Below are 19,701 nucleotides of genomic sequence, written 5' to 3'. Positions count from 1 at the left end.
AGATGCACCGCAGACAGAAGGCCGCTGAGAGCAACTCTTATTTCACTTCCTCTCTTCGCAGGCTCTAAGTGGGGCCAAGAAGGTCATCCCGCGCCCGCTGCTTCCCTTTGTTGTGTTTTTAAACATAGTGCATCTGGAAGTGGGAGTGAATAGGGAAAATGGGGGGCCATATGTCCCATTTCCTGGCCCCATGGAGTGCCGGCTCTGTGTTTTTAAGCAGCAAGCCTAGAGTGGATCCTTCTCAATGAAACGGAGGGGAAAAAAAACGCTACGGGGCAGGCAGACATTCAATATTTTGGATAAATGACGGAAGTTGAGGTTCAGGAAAAAATATGAAATAGAAAAACAAATAAGAGACAAAATCAATAGGTTGATGGGTTGTGGATGTCATCAAACATTTCAGGTTTATAAAATGACTATATAATGGAGAATATTATCTTTTTAATTACTTTTTTTTTAATTGGGGCCATTTTACACTTATGGTAAACCGAATGATTTTGCTGCAGGCTCATCCATTGTCCCAGTTTTTCCATTAGGTGAATGGGAGAAGTTGGGATCCATTTTTTGCACAGGGCTGCAGCAGATCGTGGTGCGCGTGGAAAAACTGCGCCAGAACTGCAGCTGCAACCATGTGCAGAGGTGTTACCTACGGGGAGATTTGCTGCTCCCTGGTACACAGCAGAGGTTTGCAATGCACCCAGGACTGGCCAGCTGTACCGCAGGTAATGCAACCTACAAGTAGGGCCGTTAGTCTTCAAAAATGCAATTCTGATATGTCCCAATTTGCAACTGTATCGTTTTTTTCCGAAACGTTCCATGAGCTTCAGTCCAGTGACTCTGCCTAGGCTGAGATGATGTCATCAGTCTGCTGCAGGCAGGAAGCAGAATTTGCTCAGTCTCCTTTCTCTTATGCACACTGGATGACCTGTGATGACCATTTGTCATTTGCACAGCTGTCCCCCGATGGCGTCTAGCGGCAATGAATTGATATTGATATCTGTGCAGTATTGCTGGAAATGATTGCAACAATTGTACAGGAATTCAGTGATTACTCTGCAACATTGTAACTTTGTAGCAAGTCACAGCAATTCAGACATTTTGAATGACATTTTTTAATGTCATTGTCGCATTCCCAACATTTCCTACTTCCCTGAAACAGTTAATTCTGTACCGGCAGAGCACTTCAGTCCCCTCCACCGGTTTGGTTCCAGACATGGCCACCATATGTTCGGGTTGCCCCCAGGGGGAGGACATTTGTGGGCACAATAGTCTTAATTATTAAGTTCCTTTATTTTAAATCCTTTTATGTCCAGGGGCCATTGGAAGTATCCACAGCGTTTATTTTCTTTGCAGATATCTGTGCAGGAGTCTTCTGCTGGACTCCATTTACTAATCAGCCCTGTGGTTTCTGCTGAAACTTTTTACTTTCATGTTAGGAGAATTCTGCTAAGCTTCATTACATTCTGCTAACAGAAAGCTGATTTGTAGACTGTTGTAGTACGGCTCCTTTCCTGGACTTAGAATGAGCTTCTCAAAATGTGCATCAGAAGCTGCAGCAAATTAGACAGACCTGCCTCTTTTCCTGGCAGGAGGATGGCCAGCATCCTCTAGCCCCTCCTCCTCCAGCCTGACTGCCCATGGCCCCGCCCCTTTCATTCATTTGATATCAAATGTTTCAATTATCACAAGTGGGCAATGCCATGGCTTCTTGTTTTTCCAGCCATAATCTCCCTGCATTGATTAGAGAAGGACAGAGACCCAATGGCAACATTATAGGATAATTAATGAAATGTATTTAATTCTCATTATAATTTATTATTCATCCCTAAAATAAATGCAATTTAACTCTACATTGCAAGTTTTCTTTTCACTTCTTGTTCCGGTGACAAGTTTTTTAATGGATCGGACAAAAGTCTTTTATGGGAACAAAGGAACTGTAAATTCTAGCAAGGATTGTAGTATCTGCATAGTGCACAAAAACAAATGTTTCTATTGCTGTCTGTGTCCCGGATTTCCCTGACTTCCTGCCCTTGTGACACTATTTGTACCAGGACTAGAGGTGGAAGGAAAAATCCTCAACAGCTGTAAAAGTGTAACAGATTCTGAATCTTTACAGGGACACTGGAGCTTTGTCGACTATCGTTTTTTATCGCAGGTGAAATTCTGCTGCCTCAGCAATCTGCCATGATGGGTCCTTTCTCACTTCCTGTTCTAGGGTGACAACGTTGTGTCCATGTCCCCAATGGTCCTCCTGTGTTGTCACCCTGTCACAGGGGCTTCCAATGCAGACTACAGTCTCCACCACACATGGCTGAATACATACCCACATGTCAATAAATTACAAAAGCCCTCCGAGCTGTGGGTGACACGCCGCCTGTTTATTTAGTACGTCTCTTATGTAAAAACATAACCCACATGTAGTTTCACTCTGTTATGGAGGAAAAAGTTCCTTGTTTGCAAGTTTGCACACGACTGTCTCCGAAGCTGGAAGGCCTGTGGGGAGCAGAGAATTCTGTATATTGCATGTCAAGTGATCAGCAAAATACCATTTTTTTTCCTGCACCTTAGTACAGTCCTTGATCAAGTTAAACCCCACATAAATAATCTCCCTTTCCCTCTCTCTTTCTCTCCCCACTTGGGATTGGCCTAATGGGCTCACCCATTACATGCACCCTAATGATAATTACAGGAGTGGGCGGATACAAGACCAGCCACTCTGCACCAGGAAAGAGAGCTGCAGTGACTGGTGTTGATCACAGGTAGATTCTTGCTCGAATATTGCAAAGATCTATAACAAATACACAAAGGTTCCAGTAAGAATATACATGACTCTTGTTCAATATTTAGTCCAGTTTTTGTATTACGACGTTCATTTGGTAGAAAAGCACAATAATCCCCCCCCCCCGAGATCTATTTATAAAGAGAGCACAACTTGTCTATATACAGGAACATGGCGGGGCTACTGACAAACGTCTGCCACAGCTGTGCACTTCTGCCCGCATTCCTCGTACACAGACCCCCATTGTTCCTACCTTTAATGGAGAAGGGATATTGTGGCTTTGGAAGTTTCTGTGTTATTATGTAAGGTTCCTTGGCTCCTTCTTCTCCCCTATGATAAAACCTTATATGGGCTGGCTGTGGACCCCTCTGAGATGGACGTAAAGTTGCGAAATAGAGATAGCTGTTTTAATAATCAGTCGTATTGTTCTGAGTTCTCTGTGTTGAGCAAGAAACTTGGAATGTCGATTGAGTTTCAATGGCCGTTTGTTCTGCCTCTACTTTGAGCTTTAAATGGAACTCCTGACAATTTTTCGGGAAAAGGTAAAGACCAAATCAAGTTTTTGTTGAGGGGACAACATTGGGTCCTCTCGCTTTCTGTCCTTGGAGAGATCGTTAAAAGTAGGAGCAACTCCACCTCTAATGGACACTGGAACAGATGTCCCCATTGGAGGATATCTATCGGCATTTTGTATTGTTCATCACTTCCTGTCCTGGTGGCAATTTTCAACAGAAGACATATTGAGGTTGGGTCATCAATGGGGAACGAGCAAGATGTTCCTTACCACACATTATCCAGAATTAGGAATAAAGTTGTGGTGGGAGGTAACTTTTTTGGAAATTTACAATATTGTGGAAAGTACTATAGAAGTATAGAAAGTATAGAGTCTAGGTAGATGCTGCTGGTGATCATAACTGATGTTTTTTACTATAAGAAGGTCTCACTTATTATGTGATAATCACCCCATGCTTAGGAGTCTGGGCTTGGAAACCACAATATTACTTTATCTATCCTTCAGGTGCTTTGGACTTCTCCAGTTGTACCATTTGAGGATAACTCCTAACTTTTGCTTATTACTTTATGTCCTGGTGGCAATGGTCCTCAGGGCTTGGAAAACCCAATATTACTATATCTGTCCTTAAGTTCACATGCTTTGGCCTTCTCCAGTTATACCATTGGAGGGGCCATTGTATCATTGGAAGAGATATGAGTATATCCATCCTTTAACCTCATGTAATTTGGCCTTCTCCATTTGTACCTTTGGAGGATATCTCCTAACATTTTAAATTGCTCATTAATTCTGTCCTGGTGGCAATGGTCGCCATGAGAAATATTGAGGTTATACCATCAATGAGGGCATAAGCAACAATGAGAAACTGGCAGACATTCCAACCTTACAACACTACATCCAAAACTAGGAATAAAGTTGTGGTGGGAGGTAAATTTTTGGGAAATGTACAATATTTCCTAAATTACTCAAGTGTAGAAGTCTATGTAGATGCTACTGGTGACCATATCTAATGCTTTTTACCATAGTAAGGTTTTGCTTTATGGGAAAATCACCAAGGTATCTTAAAGAGGAACTAAACTCTTTGGTGGGTGATAAACTTATTCCATAATCGGCTATAAACATTTGGCACAGTTGACCTGTCATTGATGTAATACTTCAGAAGGTGCTATCATCTCCAATGCAGACTTCTGAGAAGATGGTAAACCTCTTCAGCAATTGGATGGGCACTGATGATTTAACTTCTGTGTATTGCTTATCTCTTTTGTCAATTTTTCTCTTTCTGCTGGTGACTTTGTTTTTTAGGCCTGCTTTGTGGGTTTGTATAGGGCAGCCTTTTTCAATCTTTGTAACACGGAAGAACCCTTGAAATAACTTTCAGGTCTCAGGGAACTCCTGACGATATTTATATTATGCTCAGTTCATAGTACATTGTACATAGTACATGTTGGCCATAGGGAAACGTATGCTAAAAAGACTCTTGGTGTCAGTGGTAACTGACCTGATAGGTTAAATTTGCTCATAGCTCTAAGAACCCCCAGCAGTCTTTGGAGGAACCCTGGGGTTCCACAAAACCATGCTTGAGAAACAATGTTGTGGAAGTCTACAAAACCACAATATTGGTATATCCATCTATAACTTCATGTGTTTGGCGATCTCCGATACAGTCTAGGTGACATCACTTGGTGATTCCAAGAATCTTAGAATTTCTAGCTCTTATGTTCATACTGCACGTGCAATCCTAAGGCTTTTGTGACATAATCTCCCTCCCTCCCTACATTTGGGTTTTATTGTATTACAGCAGACATTGTTTTAGGATGGGGGGAAGAGTAAGTGCTGTGTGCCTCTTTGTTGGACATTGAGATGTGATGGCCTCATGGGTCACTTGGGTTTTACCTGTGGGATTCACCTAACCTTTAATGAATTAGCAGATTGTTAAGTGATATGATCATACGGGAAAAATCAGAACTGCCTTTGTTTGTCTGAGCTATAAAACTTTGGTAGAAGTGATTTCATACCTCCCTAAAAAAACATTGGGTTGACTTTAGGCTTGTTTGATCTGCAACATTAGGAAGCAAAATATGCCTTTTGAAGGCATGGAAAGTCCCAAAGCATGACTCAGTTCTGTTTGTTTGTGTTGGTTTATTTTGCTATAATTTTTCTTGGTGCACATATTAATTATGTCTTTTTATCTTTTATTATTGTTACACAGCTTTGAAAAGGTCTTTCGACATGGAGGACATTGACGACACTCCTGTGTTTTCGCCAACCTCAACCCATAGCTCCCCCTTCAGTCCAACTCAAAATAACATAACCAGAGCAAGTAATGGGGACAGCCAAATATCTACTGGATCTCATCAGCCACTCTATCAGTCCCGCATCCGTATCAGCTCAAGCTGTAGCCCGTCTCAAAGTCCGGTCCTCAAAAGCAGGATCACTAGCAGCTTGTCCTTCAACCGTGGTACAATGCAAATGGCCAAGACCAATGGATCAGCAGGGCAAGGCCTCACCCGCGTTTCTTCTTTTCAGACACGGCTCCATCCCAGTGGGTTTTCATCCTCAGGACATGGCAGCGATAGTGAAAGCCTCCACAGTTCTACTTCAAGTTTAGAATGTCCACCACCTACAAGACCTTTCCAGCCACTCCGTCAAACCCAGAATTCAGTGGGCCAGCATGAGTCCAGTATCACGATGTCTAATGTGACCAGTCCAGTCATGAAAAAATTTTCATCACACGGAAATGTATTTCATTCTGAGATCGAGCGGCCAGGAGTCCGTCTGGTACCTGTGACTTCTAAAAACCATGGCTCTTTGCCGTCTCTTGACCTTCACATTGCTGAAGATAATGTTCCTGACCTAGTTCCTTCTCCAGATGCTGGCTATCCACCATCAGAAGGATGGAGCTCTCCTACTCCAGATTATAAGCGACCTTCTTCTAGGAATGCTAAATCCATTAGCAGGGAGCCATCATTCTCTTCATCTTCATCCTCTTCTTCACCTCCCACTGATTGTGCACCCATAAACTGTGACCTGACTTCTTCCCCCTCTCCACCACCCATCTTTGGTTCTCTTCAACAAACCACTCTACAGAAGTTCCCATCACCTCTTCAGAGCTCTTTTGGAAAACCCAATGGTTCGATCTCAGAGCAATTTAATAAACCATTGCCTCGGACACAGCTAAGAGTTAACCTCAACTCCACACCTGGTATATCTTCTCAAGTGAACAAGGAGAAGAGGGAAGTCACTTTAAATAGTAAACCACAGTTGGCTTCTATTGGGAGGTCAAGCTCTCTTAACTATAATACTCCAATGTCACCAATTTCAGGTTCTCGCCTGCCAGTTGCTATCCAACAAGATTCTCCCCAAGAGTCCAACTTCAGCCATAACGTGAAGCCATCTGAATTTAATTCCTCAAGTGATCGACTCCGATCCCTGATGCAGAGAGCAAATTCTTTTACTAAAGCAGATAACGTTCAGAATCAGTATGCCAGAGATGCTTTGGTCAATGAGAAATCAACTGGGCACTTGGTTGACCCTGTCAAAAATCTTCAAGAATCCTCTTGCTATGAAAAACCCTCTTTCTCTAACAGAGTACAAGGAAATGGGGATTCCGCATCTATGGCCTATCATCAAGGTATCCAGCAAAAGCAGAGGTTCCCAGATGCATCCTTGGATTCAAGAAATGGGGTTCCACCTATAAAGAACTACCTTCAAAGTGAGCCCCAACATATGGTACCCCTTGCTGTAACTTCTTTCAAACAACCTGAGGGACCACTGATATTGTCTGAAGACTTTGAAAAAGAAAAGAACAAGACAACAGATTCAGGATTGGAAGGTAAGAATGTTTTCTAAAAAAAAGTTCCACTCCGTGATCCAAGGCATAGCTTGGTTGTCACATATGGGTGTCATCTCATTGTCAGGCAGCTTAGTAAGTTTGGGGTGGGGTACTGGTAGGTACCAAAGCTAAATATTTGAGAGTTGTAGAAATACATGATGTTTCCTATGTTCAAAAGTGTTTTACATGGGACCCAAAGCAAGTGCATTTTGACCCATATATAAGTGGTCTGAGCTGGTTGGTGATCCTCCATTGATGTTTGCGTTGACGGAGAAATAATATTTAGTACAAATCAATGGTGTGAATAACAGGAAAGTATTTCCATGCTATTTAAAATGATAATGATAACAATGGAATGGCCATTGTTCTTGTTCAATGCCATATCCATCGTACTCTTCCAGCCATTGCAGTGTTCATCTATGTGGGGGTCACCTTTAATTTCATCAGGCCTGGGGCTGGCCTTAAGTTAAACAGATGTAAAAAGTGCCTAAAGTAAAATTGGTGGTGAAGTGAAGGAACCTTGTAGTTCCAGCGAGCACTTTTGTTAGCGTTTGTATCAATTCCCATCATGCCATTTGGATCCAAGGTTTGGGGCCTCCTCTCAATTGAGATTACCCCAACACTTTGAGTTTTGCCCCACCCCCAACCTAAACAAGTAGTAGAGGCATTGGTATTTGCTCCACAGGTTTTTGTAACAACCACAGGTTGCCTGTACCCACAAAGTGCCCGTACTTCAGCACTCCTGTAACCTTTACGACTATCTGGTTAATCTGAGCATAATCAGGGTTCATTCTTTTCCCCAGGTTCTCCAAAAACATTTCTGGAAATCACTTGTTTTTCTCCTAACATCCCAAAACATTCTGGTAGAGTAGAGATTATGTCACTACCCATTCATGAGTACAGAGGTTCTTGAAAGCTTATTGCTTGGCCAAATTAAACTCACCTTAGAGTTTTCTTGAAATACCAAGTATTTCAAGACATGGGCCGCCCTCCTAGGGTGCAGTGATTTGGCATGAGTGGCTAGCCTGGCCTGGTTATATGTCAAAGTCAACGGAGATCTGACTACACAGCAAAGGTGAGTATAAAAGGGTGAGGAGTTAGTTTTCCATCCAATTCTGCCAGTTTGCTTTGTGCTTCAATATAAATTTTACTCCCTACTGGGTATAACGGTATGTAAACCTCTAGTGGAGGCCTAACTGATGCAAATGACTTAATGCTCTCCTCAAAACCCAGCAGAAAAGCAGTCACAATTAAAATAAGCATCATAAACACTGTTTACATCACATGAAACAAAACCCTTGGCATGCCAATGGAAAAAAGGATGCAAGCTGGCCGAAAATCCCCATAAATGACCTCATCCACAGGATTTTTTGCAGCAGACAGTCCATAACCAGGGTGAGAGGGTCATGTCTTGTCCCATGGGCAACCAGGGGAGGTCTGGCAAACCCCAAGAACGTCAGCAAAGCCCCAGTGGGCAAAAGAGACCATGATAACATCTTTAAAGTTATCTGTGTCCATTTAGGAAAGATCTATTTGGAAAAGTGCTGGAACAAAAAAGTTACGAAAGTGGTTGGTGGGGAGTGGGAGGGGGCAAGTCCAAACCTGATTATTTAAAGAACAACTGTTGGAAGTCATCCCAGTCTTTGGGAGAAGAAACAAGGAGGGGAGGGGGAGAGCTATTTTGCTGTTCATCTATCTCTGCCCCTCCTTGCTTGGCACCGAACGGCTTCCCCAGTTTCACCATCTCCTGGGCTCATGAGTGGGAGGGGAACCCAGGGAAGGGGGTGATTTTGCTAAACACCCCTTACCTGACAAACAGATGTTCCCAGAGAGCTCTGGAATTTGTGACTTACATAGGCTGTCAGCTAGAAGTGGATGGAAAGCATTTATTTCTTTCCTTGGGGAAACAGTAGGCCAGGCAGCTAACATGTACTGTGTGCGGGACTGGGACGGATGGGGGGTAATTGTAAACTGAATCAAATTTAAATTGCTCTCTTTTGCCTAATTGACCCTATTTTATGCAAAAGAGGACCTGATGTTGGTCATATTCCCATTGCATGGCTGTGCCGGCACCGACGTAGATGGTGACCATGGTTCACACCTGGACATCAATGGCCTGGTCCTAGTGGCCATGGCCGTGTTCAATTCTGCTGTTTGCTGTTGCCATGCCACAGTGTAAGAAATGCAAAAAACAGACTGTACAAAAAATGTGGGAAGGGTGGAAAAATAATTACACTGGCAGCTGTTGTCGATTTGCCTGAGGTCTGAACACAATAGTTCTGGGTCAACATATCATATCTTGAATGTTAACAGTAGTGTACCACTGCTTGGAATTAGACCACAGGAGGGGGACTCAATGGTGCATCTGTTAAAGAAATACTGTTCTGGGATAAATATGAGAGGCGCTTTATCGATCCTTCCTCTAAAAATCCTAGGTCCCCGCCATGGTGGTCCTGTGGCATCCATACCCTCTGTGCCCATGACTCCAAACAAACATGGAGCAGCCAGGGGTTGGAGTGATGATCCAACTCCAAAAAGCATTGAAGCTCATGGATCAGTATGGCGGCCAGGCAAGATTTTGAGCTGCCTATATTTCTTGTATCCCTAGCAATATTCTTTTCCTTTCTTGAAAGCTCAATGTTTATTATATAATAAATGCAGAAAATGTAAATAAACCATTTAATAAAACATAATTGACCAGAACTGCTATACTTTCATTATAAAGCAACATTCAGCAGCTGACCAATCCAATTGAATTTAAATTCTGATTGGTTGCAGCTGGTCCTTGCACGCACCCATAGATCTATGCATTTTTATACTGAACAGGTCCTCTTGAGCAAATCTCATTTTCTTTCAGAGCTCTACAGTAAAGGTTTCTACTAGAAAGCAATTAGCAGTGTATTGCATTGACAGCTCCATCCATCAGTGCTAGGGACTGTACACAGCCAGCTGTTTATTATTGCTGAGGATTTAGACCCCCGGTTTATTTAAATAGAGAACCCAACACACGGCTCAGCTGTATAAACAATCGCTCGGCTTTATTGTATGCAACACGCAGTACAGAGCTCAGGTATTGTCCTGCCGAGGTGCAAGGGCTTCTGGGAAAGCACCTAGCACACTTTGAACATTAAACCTCATCAAACATGACCTATGACCTTCTCATTCTTCTCATTCTTCTAAGTATGAGTCATGTACATCCAATTAAAATTGCCTGTGGATGGGGTTATATTGAGTGATCGGCCAATAGGCTTTGTATTCATTGCGTTGTGATGGGTTGACCGTCCACATAACATGGCGTCATTGTGATTTCGGATAACCCACAGCTCCCCTATACCAGCATGTGAAAACCTGAATTTGAATGTTGGTTTCCATGTTTGGCAGATTTCCAAAAATCAGGCGTGAACCAGGAGAAAAAACTCTAATAGAAAAGTTTCTATTGCTCGGCATGGGGTATTGGGGAAGGTGGCACATTGTTGAAGGTGAAGGTCAAGGTGACATGAAGGTCATGGCACATGAAGGTCAAGGTGATGGGTACTGATTTGGAACATGTTTTTTTACATGATACATGGACAAAAGCATCAATAGCTGGTTGTTTGAGTGTTTTCCCTTAGGTTTTAGGCAATATGGCGGCTAAGTGGTCAACACTTAGCAAATTAGGGTTCTAATGGTTCTGGGTTTGATAACCAGTAGGGACATGTAAGAGAGCTATGGGATCAGCCATTATTGCTTCATTGGCTCACCTAGACCAGGTATACAGCTAATCCAGAACACCTAATCTGCATTCTCATCCCAGACGAGCGATTTAGAAATTATGAATAACACCTTGCAATATAAGGGTTTCATCGGCAGTAGGGAGATGTGCCATGAGATATCCATGGGATCAACCATTACCAACCTCCTTCTGATAAAGTGTCCTGGCTGTCATTCTGATTCTTTGGTTAGAATGCTTCATTGGCTCACCTGAACCAGGTATACAGGTAAGCCAGGTCAGAACACCTAATCCTCATTCTTATCCAAGGTGAGTGATTTACAAATCATGATGGTCAGGTGATCACCATTGCACCCATAAAACTAGACTTTTTGTAGAAGGAGGCTGAGATGGTAGCACTTATATCACTCTCATGGAAAGTTTACGTTAAGATTTCCCCATGATTACAGAGTTTCCTTTCACTGCTTTGCTCAATTTCTACAGTCCAACTCGTGCATCAAGGGTAAATGCACCTTTATGTCTAAGGTGGAGGGGGCTGTAAAAAGTATATTTACCTGTTCATCCCCTTGGTGGCTGCAGGTTGCCAGAGGGCTCTTGGAATCCTGGTTTACAATGGGGATGCATTGCTGGGGATGGGTCCGATATATGCCTGCAAAACAGGACGCCTTAGGCTACATACACACGTGCAATAATTGTCGTTGCAAAACGAACGATTGGCAACCGATCAACGATTATGCACGATACGATCACTCAAATAAAATCCACCAATAATGTACACACACTAGATATGATCATTTGAACGATGCAGAAAGTGACGTGTACTACAGAAAGTATATCACTGAACAATCCACGATCACTGAATGACCATGCACACAATAGACTGCGACGATTGTTCCCCAATCAGTTTGTTTTCCAGTGACTTTCCTCATTCCTTGGCTAGTCGTTCTGCACTTTTTTTTGTTAAAGATTATCGGCCGATCGGTCGTCAATCGTTCGTTTCCAATGACAATTATTGCACGTGTGTACGTAGCCTTACGAAGAAGCTGCGGGGGGACAGATGAGCAGAATGCACAGTTGTCACTGTTTTTGCCTTAGTGAGGCTTTCTGATTGTAGACCATGCCTGGGCAATGTGTGTCTGCACAGCCTGTACCAACGTTGTACATGACAACATAGAAGCAAAATTGTGATTAAGTTGTCACTCCAGAACTAAATGTGGCGTACCAAGGACCTACATAAGAGAATCCCCAGATATCATTTTAATAAAAGCTTAGGATTAAAAAAAAAGACTGAAAACAACTTTTACAATAGCATTCACACATTACATTTACACCCCGGACCCTGATAAATTACCCATTCACGGTCTAATCCTGCGGTCGAGGAATGTGGATTGGCACCTCTAGGTAAGGGCTGGTGTGCGTGTAGGAACAGGTGCACCCTCGTAGGCCGGATTCCAAGCCCTTTATCTTCCTTACCTCCTCGCCGTCCTCTGACAGAGCGACTTTTGGTTAATTACTTAATTAGAACATTCCTAAACCTCAAACCTGTCAGCGGCCCACGTCTACTAAGCCGCACGCCCCCCGGGGTGGAGGGTGGCGGATTATGTGGTACCGGCAGGTCAGACAGATGAGAGACATTGCAGGAAATGGGGAGACAGGTGAGGAGAGGGTTGGATTTGGAAAGTGACAGGCCGTCATACGGAGAGCTCAGGAGACAGAGTGATGAGAGGGCTCCGTTGTGCAATATGGAGACATGGAGAGGTCAGGGATGAGCGGCCCCCTTTCAGGAATTTTATACACGGGAAGCATGTTAGCCCCCTGTCATGGGGGTGAAGGCGAGGGAAGAGGAATCCCGTCAGGAGCCATATCAATGACAATAAAGCATGATGGGAGATAAGATTTGCAAGGATTTACTGCCATGATGGAGCAGCTGTAGTAAATTCTGGTTAACTGATTGCAGATTTATTGGTCATCCCGGGCCAGGATGATGATCCAGACCTATCTATATTTCACATGAGATCCCAAGACTGGTCAAACATGGGTCAATTTACCCCGTTCCAATGAGCTGATCTTTATTTTTGAATTGGATTTACCAAAAGTGGCCAAAATCAAATGGAGAATTGAAGGAACCTCAGGTTGGAGAATTACCATTGATCCAGCAAACTCGGTTCCATTGAATTTTGGAGGAAGAGCACCAATGCCAATTTATATTCATTGGAGGATACTGTTTGGGCTGACAATACCGTCCCTTTGCTGCAGCCTCACCTGCTGGGCAGAACTACCTAGGCGTGGCCCCTTTCTGCCCATTACGTTGTTTCCTTGCAAAAACTTTTGACTTCAATTTTTTAGGATCTTCAAGTTATACTCTGCACTCAGGAACAGTTGAGGCCCAAGTGGCACCCTTGGCGAATGTGTAGTAGGGGCCCAGATAACACAGCGTTCTAGCTCCATGCACCTTCTGCCAGTTGGAGAGGAGCATGGGCAATTGCCCAATTTTCCCTCCTCTCCAGCCCTGCTTGTAATGCTGATCCAAAAATCCAAAAGCAGATCTGCGGATCTACCGGTTGCATTCAACTATTGACGGTCAAAGCAATGGCACGGCTTTATAATTCCACCATTTACCGGTGACCTCTGTTGACCCTTTTGACGCTCTCTTTGTGCACAGGTCGTGTTTGCCGTTTTTTGCCCCTCTGAACTTTCCCTGCAGTCCGTCAGTTCAGGGTAAATACAGCAATCCATCACTGGCCTATTTACAGGCGTAGAGCAAATTGATTTTCACAGCTTTTCCAAACAAAGTCTCCAAGTTTATTTGCCGCTTAGCGCTGTCACATCCGTTTACAGCAACCCATTACTCCTGAAGCCTGGCAGGGAGGGGGTCCACATACTGAGCCATAGGAATCCTCTGGGTTGGGTTCACAATTCTCACACCGAGGGTCTAAGTGTGGTCAGAAAGGTTACAATGATTCCCAGGGGTGGCATGGGAACATTTAGAGGAAATCGAATTATAAACTAATGATTGATGGAAAAATCAATATAAGGTGCAGCGGTCACATGACATCATAGAAACGTGTTACCTGATTCCTGCAACCAAACATTACAAATGATTTTGTAATGTTTGGCGCTTAGATTGTAAGCTCTTGGGCCAGGGTCCTCTCCTCCTCCTGTGTCACTGTCTGTATCTGTCATTTGCAACCCCTATTTAATGTACAGCGCTGCGTAATATGTTGGCGCTATATAAATACTGTTTAATAATAATAATTATGAACTGCTACTGTTACCCTTACAATTTAATTATCTTTTACCAGAAGATCAACACTGGGCCACAGATTTCCTATTGTTTACAATGCATTAAAACATCAGCATGCAATAGAATGCAAAAAAGCAAAATACAACATATGAGGCATTTGTCATTTGTGACACATAGGAACTGGAATTGGTCCATTGTGGTTCCTTAATGCTGTCAAATTTTTCTCCATTAGCATCTAACTGATTGGCCATCAAGAACCCGCTTTTATGACAAGGGTTCCTAAATAAATTATTTTAAAGTTTCCCCCATGTTTAAAAAAAAAAAGTAAAGAAATATCACATTAAAGTGCCACTGTCATGGATTATTATCTTGGAGCCACTTGAAAGGCTTCTAATACAGTGATAGTCCAGCAGCATTGATAAGATGCTGCCACCTGGTGGTAAATAGATGAAACTTCCTTCTGTCATTCTGCATTAAGGGGTCCCTCTAATCCCTATGAGAAGGACATAATCCAGATTATATTTAGTTTAATGAAATGAATTTTCTTTGGACCCCATGGACTTTTATTTAAATTCAGCAGAAAGTTTAAAAAGCCAGAGAAATATTTAACTGCTTTCAGGAACACGGCCAAAGTGTGAGTCAGGCAGCTGTTTTAGAGGAACATCTGGAAGTCAGCGAGGAAGGGGGGTATCGGAATTGAGATGATAGACATTGTATTAAATACATAAATTACATCATCCTGACCCCCTCCTTGTATCTGCAGGATAGATTGTAAACTCTTTGGGGCAGGGTCCTCTCCTCCTCCTGTGTCACTGTCTGTATCTGTCATTTGCAACCCTTATTTATTTGTACAGTGCTACGCAATATGTTGGCGCTATATAAATCCCATTTATTATTATTAATAATAATAATAATAATAATATTAATAATCCTCTATGCTCTGCTATGGAAAATACCCCATTGCCTGGCTCCTTAAGTTAAAAAGCTTTTAAACCACAGATTGTGTAGCTGCATGCTTGTTCTCAGCTAGAAAACCATAAAGACTTCCAGTCCACATATCTGTTTTATGACAGGTTCTCTTTAATGTACAGTGAAGGCAGAAGCTGTGATTGGATATTGGCTTCCATCAGGGATTTATCACACAGGTGATTGGGTCGTTTCATTATCTGATCAACTTTTAGGGAACTTCCAGATGTTGATTGTTCATTTCACATCTATTTATTTTCCTGGTTACAATCAATTCCAGGAACAAACCATCGGCCTGCACAGAAATTCTCAGATTAAAATATTTGGAAGCAAAGGTCATTACATGATTGATTGCATGGAGGTAATAGAACTCCCGAGGAAAAGGCTTTCTAGTCTCCACCTGGTGGCTGGGCAGAGGATGGCAGAGAAAAGCTCCTCTGTAATATTATGGCAGGGAAAATGTAAAACGCTACTTGTCATGTTCTCTACTCTTAGGTTGTATGATGTGTACCAGATCTGTGGATTTTTTGTTCTCTAGCTGTCTCTTGGCCTGTGGCATTTTCTCTAGCAGTCTCTTGGCTTGTGTGATGTTCTCTAGCAGTCTCTTGGGTTCTCTGACAGTCTCTTGGTTTGTGTGACATTATTTTGGTTGTATGATTGTTTCCTTGCTGCCACGTGAGCAGTTAGTAGGTGGAGTCAGAACACAATCTGTAATATTCTCTCTTCCGGTACCATACCCCCTATACCAAGGGGAGAAGAGGGTGTCAATTGTAAAAATCAAATTACAAAATCTTTATCAGATAACAATAAATCCCTCTTCTCCCAATCAGAGCAAGCGTTGCCAGGTCACGCCCACTTTTGATGATCCTCGGTGCCGGAGCCCCAACTGCGAGGAGCTGGCAGGAAGGAAAAGTTTTTTCTGCTCCAATAGATTTTGGCCATGGGGAGTCATGGGGGATTTTCTGGGAAGTTTAGGAAAATGTGATGTCGGCTCCCCCAATGACAGAACTTTTTTTTTCATTCCTGCATTGAGTAATGTTTTTTCCAGGCTTATGTCATTCTTTCTGAAATGTCCGATGCTTTCTGGAAGAAGAATGATTTTCTAATGACTGGACTTCATCACAAAACCATTCCGGTGCCAAAATCTGGGATTCCTCCAAGACAGCCATGGCTAAAGGGGAACTCCAGACAAAGAGGTGCTGCCTGTTTCCCCGGGAGAAGATTCAGCCTCTTTATGTGTCCTGGTGGCCACTTCACCCCTTCAATGATTGTGATTGGAATTGCAAACAAGAATGGAAAGATTTTTTATTGGCTGCAGATCCATTGTAAAGAGATTTTTGCCCCCAATTCCTTCTCGGACAGGAGGGTGAATTATTGGGTATATACCCAATCCCCTCATGATGCAGATACTTAGTCTTATATGACACTCACACAGGGCTTTTGTTTTTTAATGTGCCCCAGTGGGCAACAGGGGCTAATAGTGGGGGGATGGGTTGGCGGGGCATTAAAACACAATACTATGCGGCAAATGAAATAATAATTCAGCATTATTGCCATCCTGCAAACACTACAAAGTTACTCACAGAGTCAGCACTTCCCAAAACCTGGAGCATCCTTCCTCCTTTTCTTTCTTTCTTATAAATTCTGATTTCTTTAAGTCAGACCTGAATGGTGGCTGCAAGCAGCTTTAGTACTGGCATGGCCAGGGCGTGGCTTTAGTCTGATGTGGGTGTGGCTTGAGTCTGCAGTGGGTGTGTCTGTGGTGAGTGGTTCAGGAGTCTGAAGAGGGTGGGACTTGAGTCTGTAGTGGGTGTGTCAGGAGTCTGTAGTGGGTGTGGCTTGAGTCTGTAGTGGGTGTGTCAGGAGTCTGTAGTGGGTGTGGCTGGAATATGAATCAGGTTTGTCTGGAGTCTGTAGTGGGTGTGGCCTAAATCTTTAGTGGGTGTGTCTGGAATATAAATCAGGTGTGTTTACAGTCTATAGTGGGTGGATCTTGATTCTCAAGAGGGGGGGACTTGGGTCTTTTGTGGGTGTGTTTGTAGTGGGTGGTTCAGGACGGAGTCTGAAAAGGGTGTGTCTTCATTCTGCAGTGGGTGTGTCTTCATTCTGCAGTAGGTGTGTCTTGAGTCTGCAGTGGATGTGTCTTGAGTCTGTAGTGGGTGTGTCAGGTGTCTGCAGTGGGTGTGTCTTCAGTCTGTAGTGGGAGTGTCTTGAGGCTGTAGTGGGAGTGTCTTCAGTCTGTAGCGGATGTGTCTTGAGGCTGTAGTGGGCATGTTTGGGAATTCCATTCCAGCCTCACCAGCTGGGGTTCCTGGATCGCCAGGTCACCAAAAAAGGTGCTGTTGCCACTACAACAATGGCTGTTGTAAAACATATAGCCCTGTGCAAGTATACAGACCTCTCCCTGTCCTTCTCAAGATTTATTTTCAGTTCTTTACCAAGAATGACGATCTCCTGAACTTTCTGCGAGTATTAAGCCCCAATTATAATTACGCCCTCTAAAAGACTTCCACCTGGATGCTGCAAGAATAGAATTGGGGTCAGAAGAGCAAATCGTCCTGAGCACAGCAAGCGGTGGTTAGAGTGAAAACAGATGGTGGAATCCTCAGTAATTGTCTATAGGAAGCTGTCGTGTTTACACAGCCTGTAATTTTCTCGAGCTGAGCCTTATACCGGAGCGCAGGTCATTGTCTAATAAAGCTGTGGGAATGCTGAGCGGTACTAAACCCAAGCTATTATGGTGTATGGCCAATTGTAGGCCAATCAGCAGCCTGGAAACCCAATACTATGATCAATGTATTTTTTTCATCCATCAGATATAATGTGGAATGCCCCCCAAATCTCTTGGCTCTCCAGGTACCTTCTGGGAATGTTCATGTAAAGAGTTAACATTTTCATTTAATACAGTTGGGTGTAGATAAAAACTAAGGACAGTTCCAAGGACGTATTTAGAAAACCCCAAGCCCATGCCTGGAAATAATGGATGCTCCGCAGCCAAACGTATCCCAATATCATGGAAATCCAGCTGTGATTATACCTCCAGTGCAGAGGTTACTCGTCACAAGTTTCTGTCTTTTCTCCCCCTGTACTATCTACTTCTGAAAGTCATCACAGACCTCAGACTGCTGTGAGAATGAGTGGACGGGGGTCAGGGGTCACCTAGGGTGTGAGGACCGATTTCCTGGATAACTTAATGGTTGTAAATGAAGACAGAGATTAGGAAAAGTACACATGGGGAGTCAGGATGAGCAAAATATAGAAAACAATAGGGTGGTGCAATGTCATTGCAACATTTTACTCAAACTTTGGCAGCAACTTTTTAATTCTGTAATTTCCATATGGCAACCCAAAGAGAGATCGAAGTAAAGGAAGGCTTTAGAAGAACTCATTTTAGTACTTATAGGGTTAAGCAGCAAGTTTGACCCCTCACCTAGACTCACCCAACCCCCCAAGAAAGTGCAGGCTTCTGGGTAATATCAGCAAAATTAAGCAAAAATGAGATGTTGTGCCGGGAGGATTCCCCATGGATTGGAAAGGCTGTCCCAAGTAGTTTGGAAATATAAAAGGCGATTTATTAAAGATCGGTAATTTTGCACTTTTTCGGCTTGGTTTCCCTGTTTTTCACTCTTTAGGCATAGGGTGTAAAGTAGAACAGCAACATATTGGAGAAAGTTAGGCGATTTGGTAAAAATTTTACACTTTTCCAGAACCAGGAAAGTTAAATGTTTTTAGTATGTGTTTTGGTATCTTAATATAAACCATTTACTTTTCACCTAAACAATTTTTATCACAAATGAATTTTAAAACATACACAGTTTTATACAGCATTGACTGATTCCAGTTATGATATTGCACAAACACTGGAAATTCACATTTGTTTTTGACACGTTTCACACCATTTAGCTTCATCAGAAAAACTCTTTTAGGAGGTTCCATCACAGATCACACCTACATCTTGTTCTTGTTGAGCTTTCACACTGACAGTGTTAATGCCAATTTTTATTCACATAGGAGGTACACAAGTTGTCAATTTTTCACATAAGAGGTCATCATAACAAAATACTTCATTTATCACTGGAGGTGCTTGGTTTTGGTGAAAAAGATTATCAAATCATATATTTTCATAGATGGACTTCAGATGGAAATACCTTTGCAGTCACCCTTTCCTGTGTCTTCCCTTTCCTGCCGCATTTACCTTCCACTCCTCGTGTCTCCTCCTAAAAGAGTTCTTCTGATGAAGCTAGAATTGCGAAACACACTTGTGTACCTCCTATGTGAATCAAAATTGTCATTGCTTCTTGAGTACCTCCTGTGAATGAGATATGTTTGAACACTGCGTGAAACCTCAACAAGAACAATATGTGGGGTGCGATCTGTAATGGAGTTTCAAAAAAGAGTTACATAGGATGAAAAAAGACATAAATCCATCAAGCTCAACCACTGGAGAAACAAACATATTCCAGATATAAAACCCTATGGACACATGTGGACATTTAACAATCCAAAAGGGATCGATTAACATAACTTCATGGTTAAGGTTTATGTTTTTTTGCAATCACATGAACACGGAAGAACTTTTAGAGATTGGGTTTGCACGTTCTGTAAAGATCTGCGGCACCCGGACGCAGCGCCATATTGGCTGCAGAGAAATGGTGGCTTT

General features: G+C 42.8%; 1 protein-coding gene across 1 annotated transcript in view; it reads left to right on the top strand.

Moving 5' to 3' along the window:
• SEPTIN12 (septin 12) overlaps positions 1 to 19,701 on the top strand; it is a gene marked incomplete in the record, with an annotated part of 75,469 nt that overhangs the window by 32,966 nt on the left and 22,802 nt on the right. Inside the window, 1 exon segment of the mRNA XM_072416980.1 lies at positions 5,500 to 7,122. Within this exon segment, the coding sequence (XP_072273081.1) occupies positions 5,500 to 7,122 (1,623 nt within the window).

The sequence above is a fragment of the Pyxicephalus adspersus genome, chromosome 7 (genome assembly GCF_032062135.1).
Source record: "Pyxicephalus adspersus chromosome 7, UCB_Pads_2.0, whole genome shotgun sequence".
Classification (NCBI taxonomy): Eukaryota; Metazoa; Chordata; class Amphibia; order Anura; family Pyxicephalidae; genus Pyxicephalus; species Pyxicephalus adspersus.
The sequence above is the reverse complement of the archived record's forward strand: the minus strand, read 5'-3'. Positions and strand labels throughout refer to the sequence as shown.